Below are 26,536 nucleotides of genomic sequence, written 5' to 3'. Positions count from 1 at the left end.
CATATAAGAAGCGTGTAATGCCAGTTGGCTGAAAAGAGACTAAATAAGTTTCAGCCAGTGAATGCTCCACATTCTTCTTTCTATCTCTATTTATGATGCACCTTCTGCCATGCTATACTAGTTTGTTATATTTCAGTTCATTCTAAAATAAAAATACAGCACAAAAGGAAGTATATGAAGTTCAGAAAGCAACACGCAGTACATACTTTTCATTAGCCTCTCTTTGATCAACGGTGATCCCAGGTATTGCAGTCTCTGTATGGCCTCTTCTGTGCTTCACCTAAATAAATAAGGGACATATATATGGGTTACATACACAGAACCTAGTTCCTAAAATACTTTTAAAAATATATATTCTTAAGAGTAATTTTAAGATTTTACATTGCTTCTGTAGGTATTATGATGCTCTAGAAGGAAGTGGCCTTAAAATGAGCAGTGTGAATCTATTATGGCTAAATGAATTGCAAGGAGGTGAGTAATGGTACAAATGTGGAAATGCTGGAAGCCCTGCCACTATACAGCTGATATTTTTGTTTACCTGGGAGATAAGCTGCTACCAGATGTGAGTGAGCATGTAATCTGGTTAAGTCAAGTATACTTGTTTTTGGGAGGTCAGAGAGTCATAAGATCCAACAGGCAGGCTAAGTGTATGACCAGCCTTGGTCTTCATTTGCAGATGATGCACAATACTAAAAGAGCTAAACATTTAACTAGGGTTACCACCTAACTACTACTACTTACTACTTTATTAGGCATACTATAACTTACCTTCCAACATAAAACACCAAAGGCAAATCCAACGACTATAGACATCAATGCTATTGAGGCTATGCTTGGCCACTGTAATGGCAGTCTGCTGTTCATTTCAATTGATTCTGTGTACCCTGGAACTAAACATGCAGAATAGTTTACATACCCAAATAATAAATCTTATAACAACAATAATACAAAAAAATATTTAATATAAAAACTAAACCCATGCACAAGATGAATATTTAAAACATACGGTTACCAATTTTTAAGCAAGCTAATTTTAAGCTGTATAAAATTTACTGTACAAACTATTCTACTTGGTATTTGCGTATGTTCACCTAGTTTATCCTGGTTATCGTATTGTGACAAACAACACACTTACTTAATAACATAGCAATATACCCCTCAAGTCATGATGGATCTATGTTTTATCTAATAATATTAAATGCTTGTGCTGAAAACACCTCTTAACGTATCTGTCCCATCTCCTCCCCTGGTATCAGTTTGAACATGTCATAATAAAGCGTGAAAAATTGTATAAAACTTTGAACTTGTGTAACTCAACAATCTTCATGTTTACTGAAAAAAATAAACAGATTCCACTTTTCTAACGCAGGAAAGTGGATGTTACAGCAACTAAACTATCAGTATAAAATGTTAATAATCCAAGTATTTAGACCCACTATAAACTTTCTTTGCCAATAGGGAATCATCTAAAGGTGCTTATAACTTAAAGGAGTAGTCCGGCGCACACTTTTCTTATTTTATCCCGTCCGGGCTGCAAAAAAAACAACAACTTTCTCTTACCTGCCAACGCGCCCCAGGAGCTCCGGTACAGGTGTTCGGACGGCGGGCTGTTCGCTTCTTACTTCCTGTTAGCCTGGCATGCTACATGGAGCTTCAGCCTATCACCAGCCGAGGCGGGACATTGCTGCGGCCGATGATAGGCTGAAGCTCCGTGCGACGTGCCGGGCTAACAGGAAGTAGGAAGCAAACAGCCCGGCGACCGAACACCTGTACTGGAGCTCCTGGGGCGCGTTGGCAGGTAAGAGAAAGTTTGTTTTCTTTTTTTTTTTGCAGCCCGGAAGGGATAAAATAAGAAAAGTGCGTGCCGGACTACTCCTTTAATATAAAAATAATCTATCTTATAAAGAATAGAGCGGATACATGGGACAGCAAGCCTACTGAAATAGAGGGTTAATTCACTTAATTCATTGAAGTTTTTCCTTTCTCTTAACCCTTGCTATCTTTTAACCTTGCAAAGAAACTCGTGCTCTAGAGGAATCCCCTAGACCATGTATTGCAAGGCTGCCCATTTATTTAGTTTGTATACAAAATGTATAACTAAGAAAGATATTTGAAGGGAACATGTCCTGGAGTAATCATACATGTTTCTTAACCACACAACTGGTAAGCGTTACTGCCATGTGTATGAAATAGAAAACATAGCTATTTATTGGGACTAGTAAAGAATTTTAAAAAGGAACATGTTTTCACTTTCATGTTGCCTAAACCACAAGTAATCTGGATGGTTCCCAGTGTCTTCTGCCTTCCCTGCCAGCCTTGATTGATGGGGGCCCTATATCCAAACAGAGAGACATCTATCAATCATGGCTGGTGAGGAGTGGAGAAATTGCCAGGGACCTCTCCAATATCTCATGGTTTGGGCAGCATGAAAGTAAAAAACTATTTTCTTTAATCTTGCAGACACTCCTAAGGCAATAATACAGTTATGCCAGCTATTTCTTTTGAACCCATACAAATGTACCCTTAGTCCAGACAGGAGTGCATGTGTTCTCAATAGAGAGAATAGGCCTCAAAAGAGAATAGGCCTCTTTTAGACTATCCAGGTGGCAGCTTATCTCCCGTGAAGAACAAACGGATTCAGCATGCTGAAGTCCAACTGTCAACATATGTTGTTGTGGTATGAAAATAGGAAAATCTGACATTCGTCTAATATGCGTGACCACCTTGCAATTAAAGATTCTTAAAGGAAAACTGTCAGCAAGTTCACCCACACTAAACCCAATACACTGGGTTATAGTGTGGGTGAACAGGAGTTCTTACAGGGGTCTCTTAATTTTTTTGGTCCATCAGCCGCCGAGTTATGCTTCTGTAATGTTCCTTTCTTCAGTGGATGATTAGTGCTTTCAAGGCGGGACCCCTGCCAGCCATCTGCTTCGGCCTCCCGCACTGAAGTTTTTATGCCCACCCCGTTTTGTGTGAATATTCATTATCTTCAACTCCACGTCCTAGTGATGTGGAGTCACATATCCCCTGAGCGCTGTGCCCTGTTTGCAGAGTGCATGCGTATGATGCGTATGCACAGTGCCACTGTGCATGCGCCAGTCCCTCGCTACAGCGTATTGGGTTTAGTGTGGGTGAACTTGCTGACAGTTTTCCTTTAAGAAGTAAGCTAATCCTCAAGATAAAACTCTCCCTTCCCTGCAGAGTTTACAATCATTAGATTCCTACTATTAACACCTTTTATAAGCTATAATATATTTCTTGTCAATAGCTGGTATCTGTTTTGAAACAGTCCAGCGTCAGTACTAAACATGTTAGCTGAAGGAGACATTGGGATCATATGGAATTACATCCTGAACTAATAAAGCATGGTAAAGAGAGCAGTATAGAGTTCTCCATATGACATCAAACTAAAGATGAGCCTTTAATGAGGATGGAGGATTGACGCCAAAATATTTCACTTTTACTTTAACTCTATGCAGATGTTGCCTTACAACATTGCAGCTCAGAGTACAATACTGCTTATTTATATAACCAGTGGAAATAGGAAGGCATTGTTCACATAGAAAAAAAAAACCTCAACATAAGACCTCTTAAAATATATGTGGGCCTCCTATTATGTAACAGCCAGTCTCTTGAAAATATAGTTGATATCATGGCAGTAGCACAGATTGGGCGGACAGGGTATTATGAAAAGTAGGGCAGCACACAGTTTAGCTTGTTTAGTGCATGTACATAGCAGCATCTCCTTTGTGAACTGAACCAAAGATCAGAAATAACTATGACAAAGAAGTAAGTGTATTTATAGAGTAGGCATTCCACTATGTAGCAGTAGGAGCACCAGGTCCAAATGAAATACCAAACATAGCAGTAAAGTGGTAGCTACACCATGACATTACATTCCATCCTCGCCAACTAGTGTTCAGTGTAAATATTTTATAAATAAGATTAATAGATTGAAAAGATTGCCAGAAGTTTGATGTAAAGTCACAAAAGGAAAAAATACAAACTTGAAAGTATTTCAAGTACGGCAAACGTCTCTGTATTTAGAAAGTGGAAGGCAAAGTGTATAGCACGGGAATATGTGACAATGTAAATATTTGGAGTAGGTTAATCTGATACAGAACACTGCTATTGAAGTGTATAACATCAGTACACGTAATATAAATATCAATAAATTCATGGGCTCTAGAGCTACATTTAAACATGGTTTGTTGAACAGGTACTTTGTAAAAATTGTGTTGGCAGGATTAATAATTGTAGGGGATGTTTATATGTCTAAGCTTCATGGTAATGCAGTTTTTGCTTTTAACCATGCACCTCTAATACTGAATATTAGGGAACTGCCTTTACACTTGCTACCTGATATACATTTATTATCAGTAGTGTATGAACAAGAGGAATTCAATAATTCAGCTGACCAATGTTATTGATATCAAATCTCCATCATTGCTATCTGGGTTTATCAACTGAATACAGGCTGCTATTTCCAGCTGTCTGTATTCTGTCTCGGCCCAACAAAAACAGCACCACTCTTGTCCATGGGCTGTGTTTGGCTTTGCGGCTCAGCTCCATTGCTATTTCAGGCAAATTCTTTAATGCTTCCTTTCTACAGAATATAACAGATCTTATGTACCATGCATTCAATTATAGATGGAATCTATGCCATCAACCTATGTAGACATGCAGAGATGAGCAAATTTACAGTGATTCGATTTGCCACAAACTTCTCGGCTCGGTGGTTGATGACTTTATCCTGCATAAATTAGTTCAGCTTTCAGGTGCTCCGGTGGGCTGGAAAAAGTGCATACAGTCCTAGGAGACTCTCCTAGGACTGTATCCACCCTTTTCAGCCCACCGTAGCACGTAAAAGCTGAACTAATTTATGCAGGCTAAAGGCATCAACTGCCGAGCCAAGAAGTTTGTGACGAATTGAATTACTGTAAATTTGCTCATCTCTATAGACATGCACAGGTAAAAAAGTGCTGCCTTCCATGCAGTTTACAATCCACATTCAAGACTATACTGTAATATACATAATAAAACACAGTTATAGAATTAGCTCACTGTGGAAATGGGTGTCAGGATGTGCTGGGGAGCACTAATTTTAGAACAACAACAGAAGGACCTCTAGCATATACAGTATAATTCAAACTTTATTGTGGCAGCACAGGTGACAAAGCAGCAGTAAAAACAGCAGTAAAGACCACCCATAGTCATGACTAAAGGCCGGTAGATTCTGAAGTGCGTTGACCGTTAGTTGTGAGGTAGTTGTGTTATAACACATCAACCAGTTTACATACTTTGTATTAAAGCTCCAGGGTAGTGTAATTTAGTTAAAATGGACTGAAATCATAAATTAGTAATTACATTTATTGCTCAATACTGACTATCCTATCCTTGTTATGTTTATCATGGTAGATGCCTGGAGGTTCTGAACAAGACCTTTACCTAGGTCATATTGCTGTATGGCTCCTCATTATGCGAATATCATTTAATTACTTTCTAAATTAATCCAGAAATATTAGTGTTCTATCTGCTGATGTTATATCTATCTGCTTATGGCAGTGTCACACCTTAACTGTACTCAAATATATCATGCTAAAAAAATTTTCTCTGATGTTTATTGCTTACACGTTATCTTGGATGAAAAAAAAAAAAAAACAGATGGTTTCTTCCAAAAAAAACAGCGACACAGCTGTTCTACAGTATTGCAGCAATACCAATGTACAATAAAGAGACAGTTCAACAGCAGCAATGTAGATATCATTTGATAAGGGGATACAGGTTGGTAGGCCAGTGGTCTAAAACCGGTCACACAAGAATTATCATAGCAGAGAGTCCAATAGTATCTGTATAAGGTAGAAATCACTTTTTTATAGGCATCAAAATACAGGCAATGTAATATTTCGACCCATTGGGATCGAAACTTTACATTTCCAGTATTTGTTCGCCAATAAAAAGGGATTTCTACCATATCCTGAGGCTGTTGGACTCTCTACTTAATAAAATAAAAATGGCAAACGCTTCATAAATGTGCTGTATAGAAACGCTCACTGGGAATGTAAGGCTTAGGCTGGGTTCACACTACGTTTTCCCCCATACGGGAGCGCATACGGCAGGGGGGAGCTAAAACCTTGCGCTCCCGTATGTCACCGTATGCGCTCCCGTATGTCATTCATTTCAATGAGCGGTCCGGTCGGCTCATTTTTGCGCCGTATGCGCTTTTACAACCGGACCTAAAACCGTGGATACGGCGCAAAAATGAGCCGACCGGACCGAACGTTTCACTCCGGTCGGCTCATTGAAATGAATGACATACGGGAGCGCATACGGTGACATACGGGAGCGCAAGCTTTTAGCTCCCCCCTGCCGTATGCGCTCCCGTATGGGAGAAAACGTAGTGTGAACCCAGCCTTACAGTGCTTTGTCACCGAAGACATTCTATTATCTATTGCTAGTCAAGAATTCATTAATATAAATAACAAAACATCTTTAATTTACTATATAGTTATATAATATAGCTGGTAAAAGTGGAGCACTGGGGTCCCAAAGGTCCCTGAAAGGATGAATTCATTGACACATTAGCAAATCTAAAAGAATTTGCAGCATAAATGGGTGAAGACTATCATAGAGGAACAATAACAGTAGATACAGCTGTGCTGTAAGTTTGGGTTGGCTTACCACCTATAAGAAGTAGGCCATTTTTTTGTACAGCAATCAAAATCTTAATAGTTATTGTACAACAGACATAGGTGGAGATTGCTCCTGTGCAGAGGAAAAGTTGACCAGTTGTTCATATCAACCAATCAGATTGCCTCTTTCATTTTCAGAGGCCTTTTTTAAATGAAAGAAGCAATCTGTTTGGTTGCTATAGGCAACTGCTGCACTTTTTCTTTCCACAGGTTTTAATAAATCTCCCCCAATGTGTAAATTCTACAGTATCCATTCCAGGTATATTGCGCTATGGAATTTACCTTTTAGAATAAGACAATGCCAACAGTGATACAGTGAATACTAATCAAGACAATGTGTTACCCGAGATACATACAATTTACTGTATACAGCAAGATATTGTGTAATTCCCATCTATGGGCTTCAATTTACACTATATAGTCCAAGAGAATATCTAAAACAATATCCTGTAACCAATAAAATAAATATTTCCTGCAAAATATAGGATATAAGGAAAGTTCAAGTGTCCTCTAAAGTCTACTCATTACATAGTGTTTGATGAAGCATCACTTTTTTTTTAACCCACCCCAGCCATATATGCTATTAGAAAAATTAAAGGGATATTCCGGCCTTAGACATCTTATCCCCTATCCAAAGGGAACTGCACCAAGATCGCTGGGGGTCCCAATGGCGGGACTCTCGCGATAAGACATCTTATCCCCTATCCTTTGGATAGGGGATAAGATGTCTGGCCAGAATACCCCTTTAGGCCTATTATTATATTAGAATATGGTTTTAAACAGGGAAATAACATTTCTTTCTTGAAAGTTACTTGATGTACTCTACTTACCAATTCTGGTGCTATTTCTTAAATGACTTGATGCATATTGTGTGTTTCCATTTGTGATATAACCTAAAACAGACAATAGCATGTATCTGTTTTCTTAAATATTATAAATGGCAGTTAGAGTGACCAATGCATTTCAGTACTAGTACTTACTTAACTCGGGATCACTTGTAGGGAGATCACATGTCGTATTATAATTTGTATTGTTTATATCCTTGAAAACATCAAATGTGCTGGTCACTGAATTAAAAAACTCTCTGGGTACAAATTCCCCTTCTGAAATATTATCTAAATATTCCTCTATAAAATCCTGTAAACAGAAAAATATAGTAGTCACTGTAGAAGTCAAACATTGCTTTCAAATCAACAATACTCATAACTTGTGCTGAGATGTGCTAACCTGAAAGTGTGTGGAATGCATAATCTTATAAAAATCCTCTTTAATCCCCTAGCGTTTTCAGCATAATTTATTTACAGAATGAATTTTAAATATTTAAGTACTATAGTCACAGAATGCATATGAAGTCACAAGAGGCCATATTTTTGCTACTGGGTTAAGTTCTTTCCCCTATCTACACATGCCCGAAGAATGTGCTGCTTATTCCAGCAATTATGTTTTAGCCTGCAGCTACATTCTCTACTCGGTGGGGGGGCCTTCAGCTTCTTTCATTTCTTTTTAAAGAAAGTCTATTACAGTTGTGTTTTAGATTTGTTTTTGCTAAATTAATGTTGAACTTCTCCGTACTGTTTTCTTTTGGCTTGAATGCACAAAGGTGATACAGCATTGCACCACGATAAACATTGTATAAAGACAGGAAGAAGATGAATCACGTTGAGCAGTGATTGGCTACAGTGTCATTTGCAGGATGTATGGGATGTCATTGCAGCACTTTTTAGCGGGGAACACTTGAGCTTTCCCCAGCCGGAACAAGCCAGAATGGAGTTTTTTGTCAACTGACAGAAAACCCATTTACTTTTAATTTGTCGGTAATAGGGTGTTGTATTATGCTACCCATTATTATATAGCTAAATTGCAATTTACTCAAAATTAAATGGGCACTGCCAGATACAATTTGTAATGCAAAGAGGAGAGAAAACACAGCAAAAGGTGCGCCCCTGGGTGAGGATCGTCTGGGAAAGAAAATCAGGATGAAGGGAAAGATGGGTCCTTACCCTTCGGTGTTGTGCTGAGGGCACAACACCTACAGTAGCATCTAGGAAGAAGGAGAGCCGGACAGCTGCCACGAGGAACTTCCCGGAGTGACGTCAGTCTCACCGGTAGCAAGGCAATAGCAAATGGGTAAAAAAGGTGTTTCTCAATAACAGAGCTGGTCCATGAATACATATAATGGTTTTATTTTCAGGAATATAGCAACGCGTTTCAACCCCGGACAGGGGTCGAAACGCGTTGCTATATTCATGAAAATAAAACCATTATATGTATTCATGGACCAGCGCCTTTATTGAGGAACACCTTTTTTACCCATTTCCTAGATACAATTTGTAGATCTTTTAAAAACGTTAACCTTTCTAAAATATTTCATAAGAAAATGTTATTTCCTTTTTTTTTTTTTTATTTATTTAGAAAACATGGCTTATAAAAAAACACCCCATCCAGATCATAATCCTGTTTGGCTGTAGCAACATCTTTGTCCAAGCTGAAGCAAAGGCATGGACAAAGTCCAGTAAGTGAGGGTGGGATTAGCACCCCGCTGTGCTCACTCCTCTGTGCTCACCCCTGTCCTATCAGACTAAAGCATGAAATCAGAGATGAGGGGGTTACAGAGCAGCCTGCGGTGATTGGATGAAGAGACCCAGCACAGAAGACTAAGGAAGAAAGAAGAGTCATGCAGAGTAAGGACATGTCCCCCAAAGGATAGAAGTTATTTGTGAGAGAAATATAGGTGCTAGACACATAAAAATATATGAACAGGATTAGATACTGAGTAACATATAACTTTTTTGTGTGGGATAAGACAGGTACACTTTAAATCATAATACTGCTACCAAATTGTTCCCCATTATAGCTAGATAGGTAAATACATTTATTATAATGTATACAGTAGAAAAAAGGCGAGACTCAACTCACTACTTGTTGGCTTGATGCCCTGCAGACTTGCAAATTGTTTATGTTAACATAAAATAAAAAGAATTACCATTTGTTCATTGAGATTGACACAGTTCCTGATCTCTCGAAAAATTAGGGTCAGGTCTCCTAAGATTTTATAATTTTGTGATGTATTAGCGAATCTGTTTACAAGTACTTCAAGGCGACTGGATAATTCATGCACCATCACGTATAACCAGCAGTGTTTTGCCTGTAACACAAAAGGGTGTAAATAAATACATATGCACAACAGACAGGCATAGTCTTAGGAAAATGTACAATGTGCTTGTAAATCAAGCTCTTCTGATGTCAAATATGCCATAAAAAAGTACGGCAACAAGCTATTCTTTTGATAACAAAATGATGTAAGAATGCCATTATGTCAGAATAGCTAAATTACATTTCAAGTTACCATCTGGCCTTGTTTTATCCAGTACAGATGTTTGTTTCAAATGCAAAATCATTTTGTCCAGAAAGTGGAAATGATGTTTTACCCAAAAAATATTCAGCATTGATTTTTAAGCATTTTTTTTTTTAAATATAGGATAAAATAAGTTTCTTCACATGGCAAAAATTTAAAGTACAACACATATTTCCTATGTTAGCAAGCAAAGGTAGAATGAGCACAAAATACATTATATGTCAATCCAATTATTGATTGAGCAACAAAGGTTGTAGGTGAATGTTTGTCTGTCTTAAGGTTCCTTCGATATCATTGGAGCTTAGCATCAGGACACGCTTCAGTGTGAACCATGCTCCTTATAATGTGTTTTTCCTTTCTAAGCAAAAATGTCTTCCATGTCGCCAAAACTTGCTAGCATTTAAAGACAACTAAGACTGTCATTTAGAACACCAATAAACAACAGCTAAAGCATTTCAGAGGTGAGTCCTCTACTTAGCTAATGGCCATCTTAGGTCAAGACTCCAATTATTAAGCAATTGCATTTTAAAATACCTGCCTGTCTAGTTCCATACTGCCCGATCGTCATTTGTGGACCATCAGAGTACAAAAATAATAGCCCCGATTAACTATTGCAAATTGGCCAGAATACTGGCACACTTTGCGCCTAAAAGCTGTCTTAAATGATGTCATATGCCACATTTATGATGAGTTTTATAAAAATTTTAGACACCTCTTCGATGGGTCCAACAAAGTGGTAAAAGGGACATGGCTTTGTTTAATTTTTTTTCTATGCTCCAAAATATTAGTGCAAAATTTTGGATTGAAGTAAACCAACCTAAGATACCTTTAGTCTGATGCATTTAAAGTTTGCACTGTGTAAGTAAATTGGTCCGGTGTATGTGTTGAGCATGTTTCATTAGTCAATATGTGTGGTCCTATAGGTATTGATCTCTTATGCAGTAGTGTGTCATTATGATAAGAGATAAATAGAAATAATGTATTTTGTTAAGAAGTAACATAAATGCTTCAGAAATAGGATTCTCCTGATGACACATAAGACAAGACATTGAAGAGACCTCAGAAAAGACATTGAGGACACCTCAGGCAGGATACTAGTTCACTGAGATGTCAGCATAACTCTGTCTAGCTTATATACCTACAGCTTTAAGCTCTGCTTATGACACATTTTCATGGTAATTAAAGGGGTATTTCAGGAAAAACTTTTTTTTATATCAACTGGCTCCAGAAAGTTAAAAAGATTTGTAAATGACTTCTATTAAAAAAAATCTTAATCCTTCCAATAATTATCAGCTGCTGAAGTTAAGTTGTTCTTTTCTGTCTGACATCTCTGCTTGTTTCGGGAACTGCACAGAGTAGAAGAGGTTTGCTATGGGGATTTGCTTCTACTCTGGACAGTTCATGGGACAGGTGTCATCAGAGAGCACTTAGACAGGAAAGAACCACTCAACTTCAGCAGCTCATAAGTACTTAAAGGGTTAAGATTTTTTTTTATAGAAGCTGTCTGTATAACTTTCTGGAGCCAGTTGATATATATAAAAAAAAAAGTTTTTCCTGGATAACCCCTTTAAATGCTGACTTTAAAAAAAAAAATACTTTTGAGGGTCAACTATAATAACCGATTTCACAATTTTTTGGGGTTTAACTATTCTGCAGTAAAAAATCCTTTGCCAATGCAGTTGCATCATTTGGAAGTTATGACATTAAGGAATCAAAAAAACTTGGAAACAACCTTTGTTGGAATTTCCCAATTTCTTCACCTCTCCTAAATACAGATACAACTCTAGCAGCATACAAGTTAGGCTAGTTTCACATCAGTGTTTGTGATCCATTCAGGTTTGGTCAGTTTACGTAATTGAATGAATCATATTTTGAAAGAATGATAAACTAATGTAAACTTTCCATTTTTATAGAGGATCAGTTTTGAATGTATAGTTAAAAAAACAGATTGCTTGTATCAGTTTACATCAGCTTTTTGATAAGTTTAAAAGTGACAATGTTGGGGTAAATTCTTGGTGCATATTATCCTTTAAAAATATATAAAACAGGCAACAAAAAGAAATCCCTTAATGTAATTCAGGTAATGACAGGTCATTACATGACAGCAATATTTTCTAAACAAAATAATACAAGGCAGAGAGCATAAACAAGAGAGTGCGTACCTGAAATAATAGAATGTACAGATATTGGTAGGGCATATTGCAAGTTACAGCACAACAATAAATGGAATCCCACAAGTTGCCTATCAGTCTCTTGTAAATCTAACTTGGACCTTACTTTAAACGGGTATTCCAGGCAAAAACTTTGTTTATATATATCAACTGGCTTCGGAGAGTTAAACAGATTTGTAAATTACTTCTATTAAAAAATCTTAATCCTTCCAATAGTTATTAGCTTCTGAAGTTGAGTTGCTGTTTTCTGTCTAACTGCTTTCTGATGACTCACGTCCCATGAGCTGTGCAGCTCCTATGGGGATATTTTCCCATCATGCACAGCTCCCGGGACGTGACATCATCATTGAGCAGTTAGACAGAAAACTTCAGAAGCTAATAACTATTGGAAGGATTAAGATTTTTTAATAGAAGTAATTTACAAATCTGTTTAACTTTCCAGAGCCAGTTGATATATAAAAAAAGTTTTTGCTTGGAATACCTCTTTAAGGCTAAAAAGCAAAAAATAAACTATACCTATGTGTGTATACATGTCATGTGCTTTATCATAGATTTGGGACCAATTTACCAGGAATACAATAAAGTAAAAAGGCTATCTTGAACCCTGAAAGTTATTCTCTTATCCACAGGATAGGTGATAAACTGGCAAGTGGGGTTCTGGCTCGTGGGACCACCAGCCCCCCTAACAGACACAAATTATCCCCTAAATAAATGAAGTGCTGCATATGTGTGCGGTTAGCCCTCCATACATTCTCTAAGGGTCTGAGCTCGGCAATGTTCAGAAGCCCCATAGAGAATCAATGAAGCGATGGCCTTACACATGTGCTGTGCTTCATTCATTGACAGGGGATAAGATGTCTACGGTGGTCCCGTCACTGTGAACCCAGCGATCTCCATGCAGCACCCGGCTTTCTGAAAGTTATCGTCACAACTCTGAATTTGGGCGGCTGTGGTCATGACATCATGCCACGCCCCCTCATGACGCCACAAGATGGCGTGATGTCATGAACACGGCTGCCCAAACCCAACTTTCTGAAAATAACTTTCAGAACTTCGGGTGCTGCACAGAAAGTGCGGTGGGTCACAGTGGGTCCTTTGGATAGGGAATAAGATGTCTAGGGGCAGAGTAACCCTTTAATTACAGTAGATAACATATAGTATAAATATTTACAATGGCTATTAAGCCAAGAGATCTATTAAGGCTGAACCATGCACAGGCCTGACAAGGAGTCAAAATGTTTGCCCATATAATGTGTTTGCACAAATATGTGGGACTTTACTAGGTCTGTGCTGCGCTTGCCAAGTGGAGAGCCTTGGGGGAGCACAGCAAGTATGGCACAAATCTGTGCTGAATTTACGAGAATTTAGGCCGCACAGGAAGACTCAGGTGCACCGGATTGCATGCCACTTTCAATAAATATAGAGTTGGTGAAAGGAGCAGCACTTTACTTAAGTCAGGTGTATGGATATGCTCGTCTTGGTAAATATGCTCCCCCCCCCCCCCCACAACAATACAACATGTGAATGAATACTGCAAAGGATAGACATCTGTTTCCCAATGGAAAGATAAAGTAAGTCCAGACTTTTTGTAAAAGGTTTTGTAAGTCTGAGGGATCTGTCTACAAACCTTTGTTATTTAACATAATGCAAAAGCTCCCCTATTAGTATGTATTGGAATTTCAAGAACTGTAGGTTAAAGTAAACAGGAATGTTTCTGGGTTCCATTTTAATTGGCTTATTAAAAAAGATGACTGACTAGTTTTTCAGGTTAAGAGGTTTCATCCATGTTTACAAAAAAAAAATACGTCTCAAGACATAGCTTTACACTATAGCTTTACACTATACTATAATATACTGTATAACATGTATTTACTTTTAGAATTCATACTAATTTTAGAATTCATTAGTATAGGATCAGGATTAAAATTTTAAGAATCTTCTTTGTAAACGTTAAAGGGGTATTGCAGGATAAAAAACTTTTTTTTTAAATATCAACTGGCTCCAGAAAGTTAAACAGATTTGAAAATTACTTCTATTAAAAAATCTTAGTCCTTTCAGTACTTATGAGCTTCTGAAGTTGAGTTGTTCTTTTCTGTCTAAGTGCTCTCTGATGACACGTGTCTTGGGAACCGCCCAGTTTAGAAGAGGTTTGCTATGGGGATTTGCTTCTAAACTGGGCGGTTCCTGAGACACGTGTTTAACGGTTAAACTTTCTGGAGCCAGTTGATATATATATTAAAAAAAAGTTTTTTCCTGAATAACCCCTTTAAGGCTGAGTTTTCACATTGTAAACTAGGTTGAAAAGATGGCCGTACTTTTAATGTAATGTTGTGCTAATAAAAGCTTTATACAATTTCCAGTGCTATATCTTTGTTAAAGGGGTACTCCACTGCCCCAGCATTAGGAACATTTTGTTCCAAAGGCTTGGAGCGAGCGGTGGGGGTCGTGGTGTCATGGCCACGCCCCTCGTGATGTCACACCACACCCCCTTAATGCAAGTTTATGAAAGGGGGCGTGGCGGTTGGCAGGCACCCCCCATAGACTTGCATTGAGGGGGGGTGACGTGAAGTCATGAGGGGCGTGGCCATGACCCTGTCACAACCCCGCCGCCCGCACACAGTGTTCTATATGAATGCCGGGTGCCACACAGAGATCACGAGGGTCCTAGCTGTGGGACCCCATGATTCTTTGCATAGGGGATAAGATGTCTAGGGGTGGAGTACCGCTTTAGTGTCTACAAAAGCCAGTTCAAAGCTCTGTATGATGTATGAGGAAATTGGGAGCCATATAAGAGCCACCACTTATGACCAATAATAAAAAGAAATCTCAGACAACCTCTTTAAACAGAAACAGCTGAGTAGAACCATTAAAAAAAAGTATCGGTATATATATTTTTTATTTTCTATTTTATAGGGCAATGTCTAGACAGGTATCACATTAATGCCTTATGTAATCATATTAAAGTTATATATGCTCTGAACAAGAAGACTGAATCAACTACTAGTAAAGATAATGAAGACATTAGAACAGTGTAAATGCTACGTCATGCTAGTTTACTGCTGCTTAATAGCTTTTCTTTTATTAGATTTTTTTTACATGCATGTGCTATTATAGGTGCCACTGCCAAACACATTAGTAAGCTAATATAGAGTACGTATCGTGATAAAAAAAAACGTATTGGAAAAACTATAATAATAAAAATAATATTAATAAAAAAATTATATATATATATATATATATATATATATATATATATATTATATCTCAATATATATTTCAAGTATTTCGGAATTAAGTGGAACAGTATGACTGTGTAACCATGGGCAGGGGTTGACAGGATTGCATCTGGAGTATTTAGCAGGAAATAGCAAGAATTATTTGTACGAAGAGCAAAAGTCAAATCATTAGTGTGGGCGCTTAACTTGCTTTTGTCTACCACACTTCAGCTCCAGCTAGTCATTTTTTACATTCACTTATGACACTTATGGCTGGAGGTGCCTTGAAGCAATTAACAAATCAATCAAACTGTGCACCTACAAAGAGCCACTTGCAGGGACAGGTCATCCACATGTTGTATGTATAGCATTGACGTTTAAAGGGGTACGCCGCTGAAAAACATTTAAATCAGCCGGTGCCAGAAAGTTAAACAGATTTGTAAATTACTTCTATTTAAAAATCTTAATCCTTCCAGCTGCTGCATACTACAGAGGAAGTTCCTTTCTTTTTGAATTTCTTTTCAGACTGACCACAGTGCTCTCTGCTGACACCTCTGTCCACAGGAACTGTCCAGAGCAGGATAGGTTTGCTATGGTGATTTTCTCCTACTCTGGACAGTTCCTAAAATGGGCAGAGGTGTCAGCAGAGAGCACTGTGGTCAAACAGAAAGGAAATTCAAAAAGAAAAGAACTTCCTGTGGAGCATATAGCAGCTGATAAGTACTGGAAGGATTGAAAAAATTTTAATAGACGTAATTTACAAATCTGTTTAACTTTCTGGCACCAGTTGATAAATAAAATTTTTTTTTTCCAGAGGAGTACCCCTTTAAATAAAACTCTATTATTCTAAGTTCACAATTATAGCATAGCCATAAAAATGACCTTGTATGGAAAAAATACAGACAGTATGTACATTTCAGAACTTAGACAACAAAGACAGTTGCATTGACCTATCGGCCTTATGTAGCGATAAGGATCCTACACTCCAGCATAAAACACTGCTGTTATTTATTACCAGTCATGTCCAGATAACTGGTACATGGAAAGCAGACTAACCATAATTCTATTATCTCTCTGTCTTGCTCTTTAGCCTCTCTCGCTTTCTTTTGATACAATGAAGACCTCTTTGAGATGACCGGCCCTTTATCCACACTAAATTTCCTGTGACAGATTTTTAGTTCACCATATATTATGCCGTACGCTATCTATTTGAAACATAGCTTTCAAAATGTGAAACATAGACTTTTAGCTTTAAGTCAATGGGTTGTACAAAAACATTATATGAAACATTTTGGAATTAAAAGCAATCTGTCATCAGTGTCACCCGCACTAACTTGTTGGGATAGGCGTGTAGTGCAGGTGACACTGTTGATAATGATACTTAAAGGGGTACTTCGGCGATAAACATCTTATGCCGTATCAAAATCATAGGGGATAAGATGTCTGATCGCGGGGGTCCTGCCGCTGGGGACTCCCACGATCTCCGGGATGGCAGCGGCAGCATCTGGCGGCTGTAGTCGCCAGTCATCTGGCATGGAGCGGAGTTCGCTCCATGCATGGATGACCGCATTGCCGCGCAGGAGATCGTGGGGATCCCCAGCGATGGGAGGGGATAAGATGTTTATTGCCGGAGTACCCCTTCAGTCTTTTCTTTTTAAGTATCCTCCATTTATGATCTGTTTCTGGTTTTAAATTCACTAATTGGAATTAAAAACCTGAACATGGCTCAAAAGCAATTGAAAAAAAATAATATTATTATAATGATTATTTTTAATACTTAAATTGTAGATATTTCTGCCTATGGTCTGGATCCTATGGACAGCACTAAAAGCCGAGTTTCCTCCCTTAAGATGCTATGCTAACCTTTACTATAACCATCTTCAAAAATATGTTCAGTCAGGGTAGTTTATATAAGATAATCCGCCATAGGACATTTTCCCATTTCTTTGCTTTAAAACTCAAATTATCTCTGGGCCACTGGAGGTAGAGGCTGGGTAAGGCTGGGCCACATGCGCCCCTCACATATAATGCCCCCATCATGCGCCCCTCACATATAATGCCCTCATCATGCGCCCCTCACATATAATGCCCCCATCATGAGCCCCTCACATATAATGCCCCCATCATGAGCCCCTCACATATACTGCGACCACCATGAGCCCCTCACATATACTGCCACCATCATGCCCCCAGACAGGCCTCCAAATAGATATGACCCCCATCAGGTAGGGCTCCCCAATAACTGTACAGGCCCCCAGATAGATATTACCCACGGCAGGTAGGGCTCCTATTTAAACAATTATACCCCATAAGAAGATAGGTTAGCCCCTGGTGATAAGCAGGTCCTCCCTTATTAGGCAAGTAATTAGGCAAGTTAAGTTTCATAGCTACAGTACTTACATCTCCCTGCTGAAGCCTAAAATTAGCCTTCTTTGCGGGGATGTGTTAGGTGACGTCATCACATGCGCCCCGCAGGACGTCAGAGTCCTGGCGTCCTGGGTGCATCCCTAGGAAGGCTCATTATAGGCTGCAGCAGAGAGATATAGGTACAGTAGCAGTGTGTGCCGACCTGTGTGAAGTCTTACGGCATTTAGTGCTGCTTGCCCGAAGCAGGGCTAAATGCCTGAAGGAATCACCTGCCCCGCACCCAGGCTGCAAAATGTAATTCCGTGGGCCACGAGTTTGAGACCCCTGCTTTAAGATTTGGATTATAATCCATCTATAAGGAGTTTTATACACTTCAAAATTCCTCCTGCTATATCTCTCCAGTCATATTATCAGTAAACACCAATATCCCAGTTTCATCGGCAGCCATACACGCCTATGACGAAACAATGGCTCCAATATGTTTGACAGATGATGTGGTATCCTTCAGCTCATAAACTCTTCTCTTCCCATCACTCTAATACATGGTAATCTTGGTTCCATCTGTCCAAGGATCTTGTTTCAGATCTTTGTTAGATGTTTTCTAGCTTAGTTTTATCTGGCCTTTCTGTGCTGGTGTTATCAGTGGTATACATCTGGAGATAAACCCTTATATACATTCCGGAAGGCCTCACTTGATTGTAGACACTGATATACCTACCTCCTACCAGATCTTTATTACGATAGTTTTTTACAACCTTATGGTGGATTCTTTCACTTTCACTGACAATTCTTTACGCTGACCACATATTGAGAGTTATTGAGAGCCACAAGATGCAAAAACAACAACTTGAATAAACTCCAGACTCCCCTTAAATTCATCATTAAATGAATGCAACATTTTGGTTGCACCCCTTAAATTAAAGCTGACATTTTAAATCACATATTGATGGTTTTATCTGAGATTTATTGTGAAACAGAGGCTATATTATAACATTGTGTCTCTGTCCAAACATCTCTGGACCCAACCATATACACATTTACTTAGTTGTGCAAGTTGTATACTTAGGCCTGCTGGTTTATACCTTAGGCACTTACATGTAGGCAAAAGCGTTTGATGATCTTATCTGCTATACTCACATTCCACAGTTTTTCTAACATATGACCTCTTGTTCCTTTTCCAGCATGTCTGTCCCAGCAGTACATTGCCAAAGACGTCAATGAGGCAACATACATGTTACTGCATATTCCTCTGTTGGTGCGATCCTTACTCTGTATACCTAATCTCCATAGGTAGCAAAGCTAAGGATCACAACATAGTAGGATTAAAGGATGGACTTAATGTCATTTCTTAAACTTATTAACGATACAATGCGTGTATATATATATATATATATATATATATATATATATATATATACACACACACACACACGTATACATATCCAGGGCACTCAGAAGTCAATAACAGCAAGGCTGGGTTTCCACATTCTAATATCACAAGCTAAAACATGACTGCAAAATAGGAATAAAAGATGGTTGTATTTTCAATCTTACGCCTGTATTTTTAGGATGTGTGAACCCCGCCTTAACTTTTGTTTGTAATTTAACATTCATAAGAATGTTTCCATCTTGGACCTTTTTGTTCCTGCTCTAACTAATGTCATTTTACTCTAAATTTGTATAAAAACTCATCCCTACAATCTGATGTTTCTGACACATGTATACCCGCAGAATCACTTCTATCCAAATATATACATGTTCCTATACAGCCGCCATTGCAACCAGAATGAATGCATCTATTGTTTATACTGCTGGCTGCTTTTAGAGAATGAAGATTTATGATATAAAAATGTATTTCTATTGTGCAACAACTTTATTTTATTTCATGCCTAAATAGTTGTATTTCTAACAAAGGATTTAAACTCCTCTAATGCTTTCGCACAGTTAGGTAACAGTCAAAAGAACAGAAGGAGTATTCTAGTTATTGAGATGTTGCATAATTTTAAGATGTAAATATTAAAAAGAAAAAAAAATAGTTTCAGCTATGATTACCACAAGTCACTACAAAGCTTACCACTGGCAGGCTATACCAACTGCCTGGTATGTATGGTATGTTATATTCGGAGTGGGCTGCAATAAATGCTATTTTCACTTCTGCCATCACAACATCCAAACCAAACAGCAAATCTTAGGTACAAGCATATAAATGGTAGCTTTTAGATTGCTTCATTAAGAATGCTATATATTAGGATATCACCAGGTGCTTTTTCAATAGCCTCTTACTGGACATTACAAATAAAAAAAATAAAAAAAAGAGTATAGTACTAGCCCCCCCCCCTAAAAAAAAAAATATGTTTTTTCAAATTATTGTTGTGCATGTTAAGTCCCACAAACACAACAATCACATTGCAGAAGGTCCTGTCCACAATTATTTATTCTGAATTGCAGCTTCATATACCTCTACCAATGTAAACTGCTGTTATTAGAAGTGGATGTAAAATAAATAAAAAAAATCCAAATGATAGGGCATAAGATGTTAGATCGCGGGGGTCCCACCACTGGGGACTCTCACGATCTCCGCTGCAGCACCCCTCTCATTCGGTGCACAAAGCAAACATCGCTACGTGCCTAATGACTGGCCATGCCGGCTGCCACACCCCCTTCATACATTTCTATGGGAGGAGGCTTGACGGCTATGTACTGGCCATCAAGCCCCCTCCCATAGACATGAATGGAGGGGGCATGGCATGATGTCAGGAACGCGGAAGCTGCAAGATGCTGCTGCTGCTGCCCTGGAGATCGCAGGTGGGACCCCTTGCAGCTTCCGCGTTCCTGACATCCTGCCACGCACCCTCCATTGGATAGGGGATAAGATGTTTACAGAGTACCCCTTTAAGGTATAATATGTAAATTCATTGTGGGAGGTCCCCAGACAGAACCGCTATTTATTTATTAGAGCGGATTCACACATGGCATCATGTTGTAGAAATTTCTGCAAATAAAAAATAATAATTTCTATTGATCCAGATGAGGTTGATTTGGTGGAAAGCCTGTGGATTTCTGAATATTCCATTCAGGTAATCAGGACAGAAGGAGAAAATTCTACTACAGATTCTGCCATGTATGTCCTACAACAAAATGCTGCTAAGAAGGGTGATAAAGGGAAAACATGCATATATATATATATGTGCTATATACCACAAAGATAGACAGTCTTACTAGATGATCCTTTGCTGGGACACGTTTCAGACGCATAATGTAATCGTTTGGGAGATTTCCAACCTAGAAATAATAAATGGAAAATGTTAAAGGTGGTTGATACATTCCTACAAAATGTATTTAAAATTGTGTTTAAAATTATTAAATCAGTGGTAAAATATTTACTTTTTTTTTATTTTAATTTTGATCATGTGATGTTGAGTACACTATTTGCCTAAATGCCCTGATATAACCAACGGTACATTGCCCTATTCACAGTTTTACACTGTACATTGCAAATGTAAAAGTAAAGCATATGGAAAGGGGCTGTTTTCATAACTAACAGTTAGTATGCTCTAATGCTGCCCATACACTGGATACAAGATTCATGTTATGAGATCTAATGAGTATTGAGGGCCACCGCATGTCCCATAACAGCAATTGTCAGGGGAGTGACTGAACTGTAAAAGCAATAAATCTTACTAGGCAGGATCAAGCAGCTGTATAAAAAAAGCACTGCTACCACCACAAGGATTCCTATGATCATAAGACCTCATATATTACATTAAGATCAAAGATTCCAACCGGGTGACATTTACGCAATGTTCTTGGTTAACTTCTATAAGTAGCGCTAGAACTGGTGAGCATTTATAGTGAAACATTGTCACTTCCATGTTTCTAAAGTCATCATTGCTTCTTTTCATAACCAATTGACATTGACATACTGCTGATATGTACTTTTAGGCATAGTCGACACTCTTGTCATAAATCTGCGGTGAACCTTCTTGTGTTCCATTTGAATTTTCCTCCAGATTCTATGGATTTTCCTCTTGCTACATGCATATGTCTACATTATGTCTTTGAGAAAATGGACCCATGTGATTTCATTCTTAGGCTGGTTCACATATAGTATTTTAGTCCATATTTGTAGCCAAAATCAAGAGTGAAACCAACACAGAGAAAAACTGTAATGGAAAGATTTGCAACGTTTTTTGTCCTCTGAACCCATCGTCACACAGTTTATTTTCAGGTGTATAATAATCAAAAAAAATGGTTCCATAAAAATCGCAGGAAATTTGCATCCATTTTTTTCAAAATGAATGTGCTCTATGTAAATCTACAGGAAAGTGCTTGTCTGTGTACACAGTATATGAAAAAATGGTCATATTTTTCATCCGTAAACTAAGTGACATTATGCAATATTTCACATAAGTGAGTGTACCCCTCATATTTTTATAAATATTTAGGTTTTTTTTTTTATACCTTTTTATGTGAGAACACTGAATAAATGACACTCTGCTACAATGTAAAGTAGTGGTGCATAGCCTGTATATCAGTGCTTAATGTTGTTTCCTCTCAAAATAATTCAATACACCATTATTATTGTGTAAACCTTGGCAACAAAAGTGAGTACACCCCTAAGTGGAAATGTCCACATTGAGCCCAAATAGCCATGTAACCTTCCCAATGTCATGTGACCCATTAGTGTTACAAGGTCTAAAGTGTTAATGGGGAACAGGTGTCTTAAATTTGTGTTATCGCCCTCACACTCTTCAATACTTGTCACTTAAAGTTCAACATGGTACCTCCTGGCAAAGAACTATCTGAGGATCTGAAAAAAGTATTGTTGCTCTACATAGATATGACCTAGGTTATAAAAATATTGTCAATACTCTGAAACTGAGCTGCAGAATGGTGAGTAAAACCATACAGCTGGTTCACAATACAGAAGTTGAGTGCACATGCTCAGCATCATATCCTGAGGTTGTTTTTGGGAAATAGATGAGTGCTGCCAGCATTGTTGCAGAGGTTAAAGGGCTGAGGGGTGGGGGGGATGGAGACTAAGCCACTGTACAGTATTCAAACATGATAATGATCCCAAACACATCTCCAAGATAACTAATGTCTTGCTATATAAGTTGAGGGTGAAGGTGATGGACTGGCCAATGGAGATCCTGAACCCTATTTTGTATTTGTGGGGCATCTTCAAACAGAAGGTGGTGGTGGTGGTGGTGGGGGGGCAAGGTCTCTATGATTCTCAAGATTCCAGTGGCAACATGTGAAGCTCTAGTTAACTCCATGTCAAAGAGGCTTACGACAGTGCTAGAAAATAGTGTGTACACAAAAAATATTGACACTTTGGACCCAATTTGGACATCTCCACTTAGAGATGGACTCACTTTTTTTGCCAAGCTTTAGACATTAATGTTTGTGCGTTAAGTTATTTTGAGGAAACAACAACATTAAACACTGTTATACAGACTGTTAACTTTACATTGCAGCAGAGTATCATTGCTTCAGTGCTGTCACATGAAAATAAATAATAAAATATTTACAACAATGTGAGGGGTGTACTCACTTATGGGAGATACTGTAAGACACTTATTTTTATAGATCCCCCCAAAAAATGCCTAGAAATACATGGTGTGAGACCTGAAAATATGCTGTTTGAACATTGCCTATGTCTGCAAACATTTAGGACAATGAAGTGAATGACAAATGATACTACAAGTAATAAGATGACTAAGATTTTTAAAGAAAGTCTATGTCACAATGCTATTTCTCTTCAAAACTTTTCAAGAGAATAGAGATCATGAATATTAAGCTCTATTTTCTTAGGATTCATTTCTATCTATCTGTCTGGAATTTGACATTTGGGAAACTTTTATTCCTATGCTAAAACCTAAAAATATTACTTTAACCCTCTAAGGCAGTGTTTTTAAAGCACGGTCCTCAAGTCCCCCCAACAGGTCATGTTTTCTGGATTTCCTTAGTCTTTCACAGGTGATATAGTTCTGGTCAGTGAATCAGACATCACCACAGTTATATCACGGTGAAAGACTAAGGAAATCCTGAAAACATGACCTGTTGGGGGGACTTGAGGACCACACTTGAGAAACACTGCTCTAAGGCCTGTTGTAAGATGCAAATGTTTACATTTCATATTCAATTTAATTAATTGCTAAAGGGTACCTCTCATCAAAAAAACTTTTGATATTTTATAGATTAATGTATGCAGAATAACTTTACAATTGCATGTTATTAAAAAATATGCTTCTTTCTATTTCATTTTCCACTTTGAAGAAATGACCACTAGGGGTCTCCCTACCAGTCCTGGCAGCAAGCATTTCAGACTCATGCTGGAGTCCTAAACACTCAGAGCTGCCAGTCTGCTTTGTTCACAAAGGAGAACACTCAGAGCTGCCAGCCTGCTTTGTTCACAGCCTGTTTGGCTGTGAACAAAGCAGGCTGGCAGCTCTGAGTGTTTATGACTCCAGCATGAGTCAGAAATGCTTGCTGACAGGACTGATCGGGAGAAATACAATAGAAAGAAGCATATTTTTCATTAACATGCTATTGGAAAGTTATTCAGCATTCATTAATCTAAAATATATCAAAAGTTTATTTGATGAGAGGTACCCTTTAATGATCATTAGATGTAGTGATAAATTATATTTGTCATCAGAATTACTGGACTAAAAGAAATATGTTGTCTCCTACATCTAACCCTACTGGTTTACAACAAGAAACCTCCATAGGACATGAACATAAAGTCAGTATGTTGTTTTGTCACTATCATATACAGATCAAGCACCAGCATATTGCAGAGCACTTTTCAACTAGAAAAATTTTGAGCATGCACAACCGAATTAGCCCTTAAGTCAAAAACAGATAGGTCAAACTTCAAGGGTTAAGTGATTCATATCAAATTCCATATTTGAGTCAGTCATGTTTTAAGCTGAACAAAAGCATGGCATAGCTTAACTTTGTAGAAAAGCATGGCCATGATCTATAGCACAAATGTAAATCAATCACTAGATGATATAGGGTTACGGTCTCCTAGCTGGGTTGTTGTTTTAAAGTTGGAGCAAAATGAGCTTGGTGCCATGTTAGCCAGCAAATCAAATTGCTCTCAATAAGAGAAAAACAATACTTCTGCATTTTAACGGCCAACTTAAATGATGGTAAACAGTAAAATCTTGCAAAACTGCTTAGATCTTGTCACAAGATAATGGTATAACAAAGTATCTAAAGAAACATACAGTACATGCATATCCCCTTAAGGACTCAGGGTTTTTCCGTTTTTGCACTTTAGTTTTTTCCTCCTTACCTTTAAAAAATCATAACCCTTTCAATTTTGCACCTAAAAATCCATATTATGGCTTATTTTTTGCGTCGCCAATTCTACTTTGCAGTGACATTAGTCATTTTACCCAAAAATGCACGGCGAAACGGAAAAAAAAATCATTGTGCGACAAAATCGGAAAAAAAAACCATTTTGTAACTTTTGGGGGCTTCCGTTTCTACGCAGTGCATATTTCGGTAAAAATTACACCTTATCATTATTCTGTAGGTCCATACGGTTAAAATGATACCCTACTTATATAGGTTTGATTTTGTCGCACTTCTGGAAAAAATCATAACTACATGCAGGAAAATTTATACGTTTAAAAATGTCATCTTCTGACCCATATAACTTTTTTATTTTTCCACGTACGGGGCGGTATGAGGACTCATTTTTTGCGCCGTGATCTGAAGTTTTTATTGGTATGATTTTTGTTTTGATCTGACTTTTTGATCACTTTTTATTCATTTTTTAATGTTATAAAAAGTTACCAAAATACGCTTTTTTGGACTTTGGATTTTTTTTGCGCGTACGCCATTGACCGTATGGCTTAATTAATGATATATTTTTATAGTTCGGACATTTACGCACGCGGCGATACCACATATGTTTATTTTTATTTTTTTTTACACTGTTTTATTTTTCTTATGGGAAAAGGGGGGTGATTCAAACTTTTATTAGGGAAGGGGTTAAATGACCTTTATTAACACTTTTTTTTTACTTTTTTTTTGCAGTGTTATAGTTCCCATAGGGACCTATAACACTGCACACACTGATCTTTCATCCTGATCACAGGCGTGTATTAACACGCCTGTGATCAGCATTATCGACGCTTGACTGCTCCTGCCTGGATCTCAGGCACGGAGCAGTCATTCGTCGATCGGACACCGAGGAGGCAGGTAAGAGCCCTCCCGGTGTCCGATCAGCTGTTCGGGACGCCGCGATTTCACCGCGGCGGTCCCGAACAGCCCGACTGAGCAGCCGGGATACTTTCAGTTTCACTTTAGAAGCGGCGGTCAGCTTTGACCGCCGCTTCTAAAGGGTTAATACCGCACATCGCCGCGATCGGCGATGTGTGGTATTAGCCGCGGGTCCCGGCCGTTGATTAGCGCCGGGACCCACGCGATATGATGCGGGATCGCGGCGCGATCCCGCTTCATATCGCGGGAGCCGGCGCAGGACGTAAATATACGTCCTGCGTCGTTAAGGGGATATGATAGAATGGTGCTTCATAACTAGACACGCGGCAATCTAAGGCTGCTTCCACACTATAAAAATTCATCCGTAATGAACGTCCGTCATAAAAATCTTGAAAATCGGCCATTAAACAGCCGTAGAAAATCCCATTATAGTCTATGGGATTTTTCTAATAGCCGTTTTAACCCGATATTGCCCGTTATTAATAATGG

General features: G+C 38.3%; 1 protein-coding gene across 2 annotated transcripts in view; it reads right to left on the bottom strand.

The window, feature by feature from the left end:
• The window catches only part of KITLG (KIT ligand), a 59,488-nt gene that overhangs the window by 5,230 nt on the left and 27,722 nt on the right, over positions 1 to 26,536 (bottom strand). The window contains exons 3-8 of one of the 2 annotated variants that reach the window (XM_056574392.1): positions 21,002 to 21,085; positions 9,679 to 9,840; positions 7,676 to 7,832; positions 7,526 to 7,588; positions 769 to 890; positions 207 to 280 (exon numbers count right to left, since the gene is read on the bottom strand). In XM_056574392.1, the coding sequence (XP_056430367.1) occupies positions 207 to 280; positions 769 to 890; positions 7,526 to 7,588; positions 7,676 to 7,832; positions 9,679 to 9,840; positions 21,002 to 21,085 (662 nt within the window). The remainder of the gene's footprint in view (positions 1 to 206; positions 281 to 768; positions 891 to 7,525; positions 7,589 to 7,675; positions 7,833 to 9,678; positions 9,841 to 21,001; positions 21,086 to 26,536) is intronic. The other variant, XM_056574393.1, reaches the window with a different exon arrangement.

The sequence above is a fragment of the Hyla sarda genome, chromosome 4 (assembly GCF_029499605.1).
Source record: "Hyla sarda isolate aHylSar1 chromosome 4, aHylSar1.hap1, whole genome shotgun sequence".
Taxonomy (NCBI): domain Eukaryota; kingdom Metazoa; phylum Chordata; class Amphibia; order Anura; family Hylidae; genus Hyla; species Hyla sarda.
This window is presented reverse-complemented; position numbering and strand designations above follow the sequence as displayed.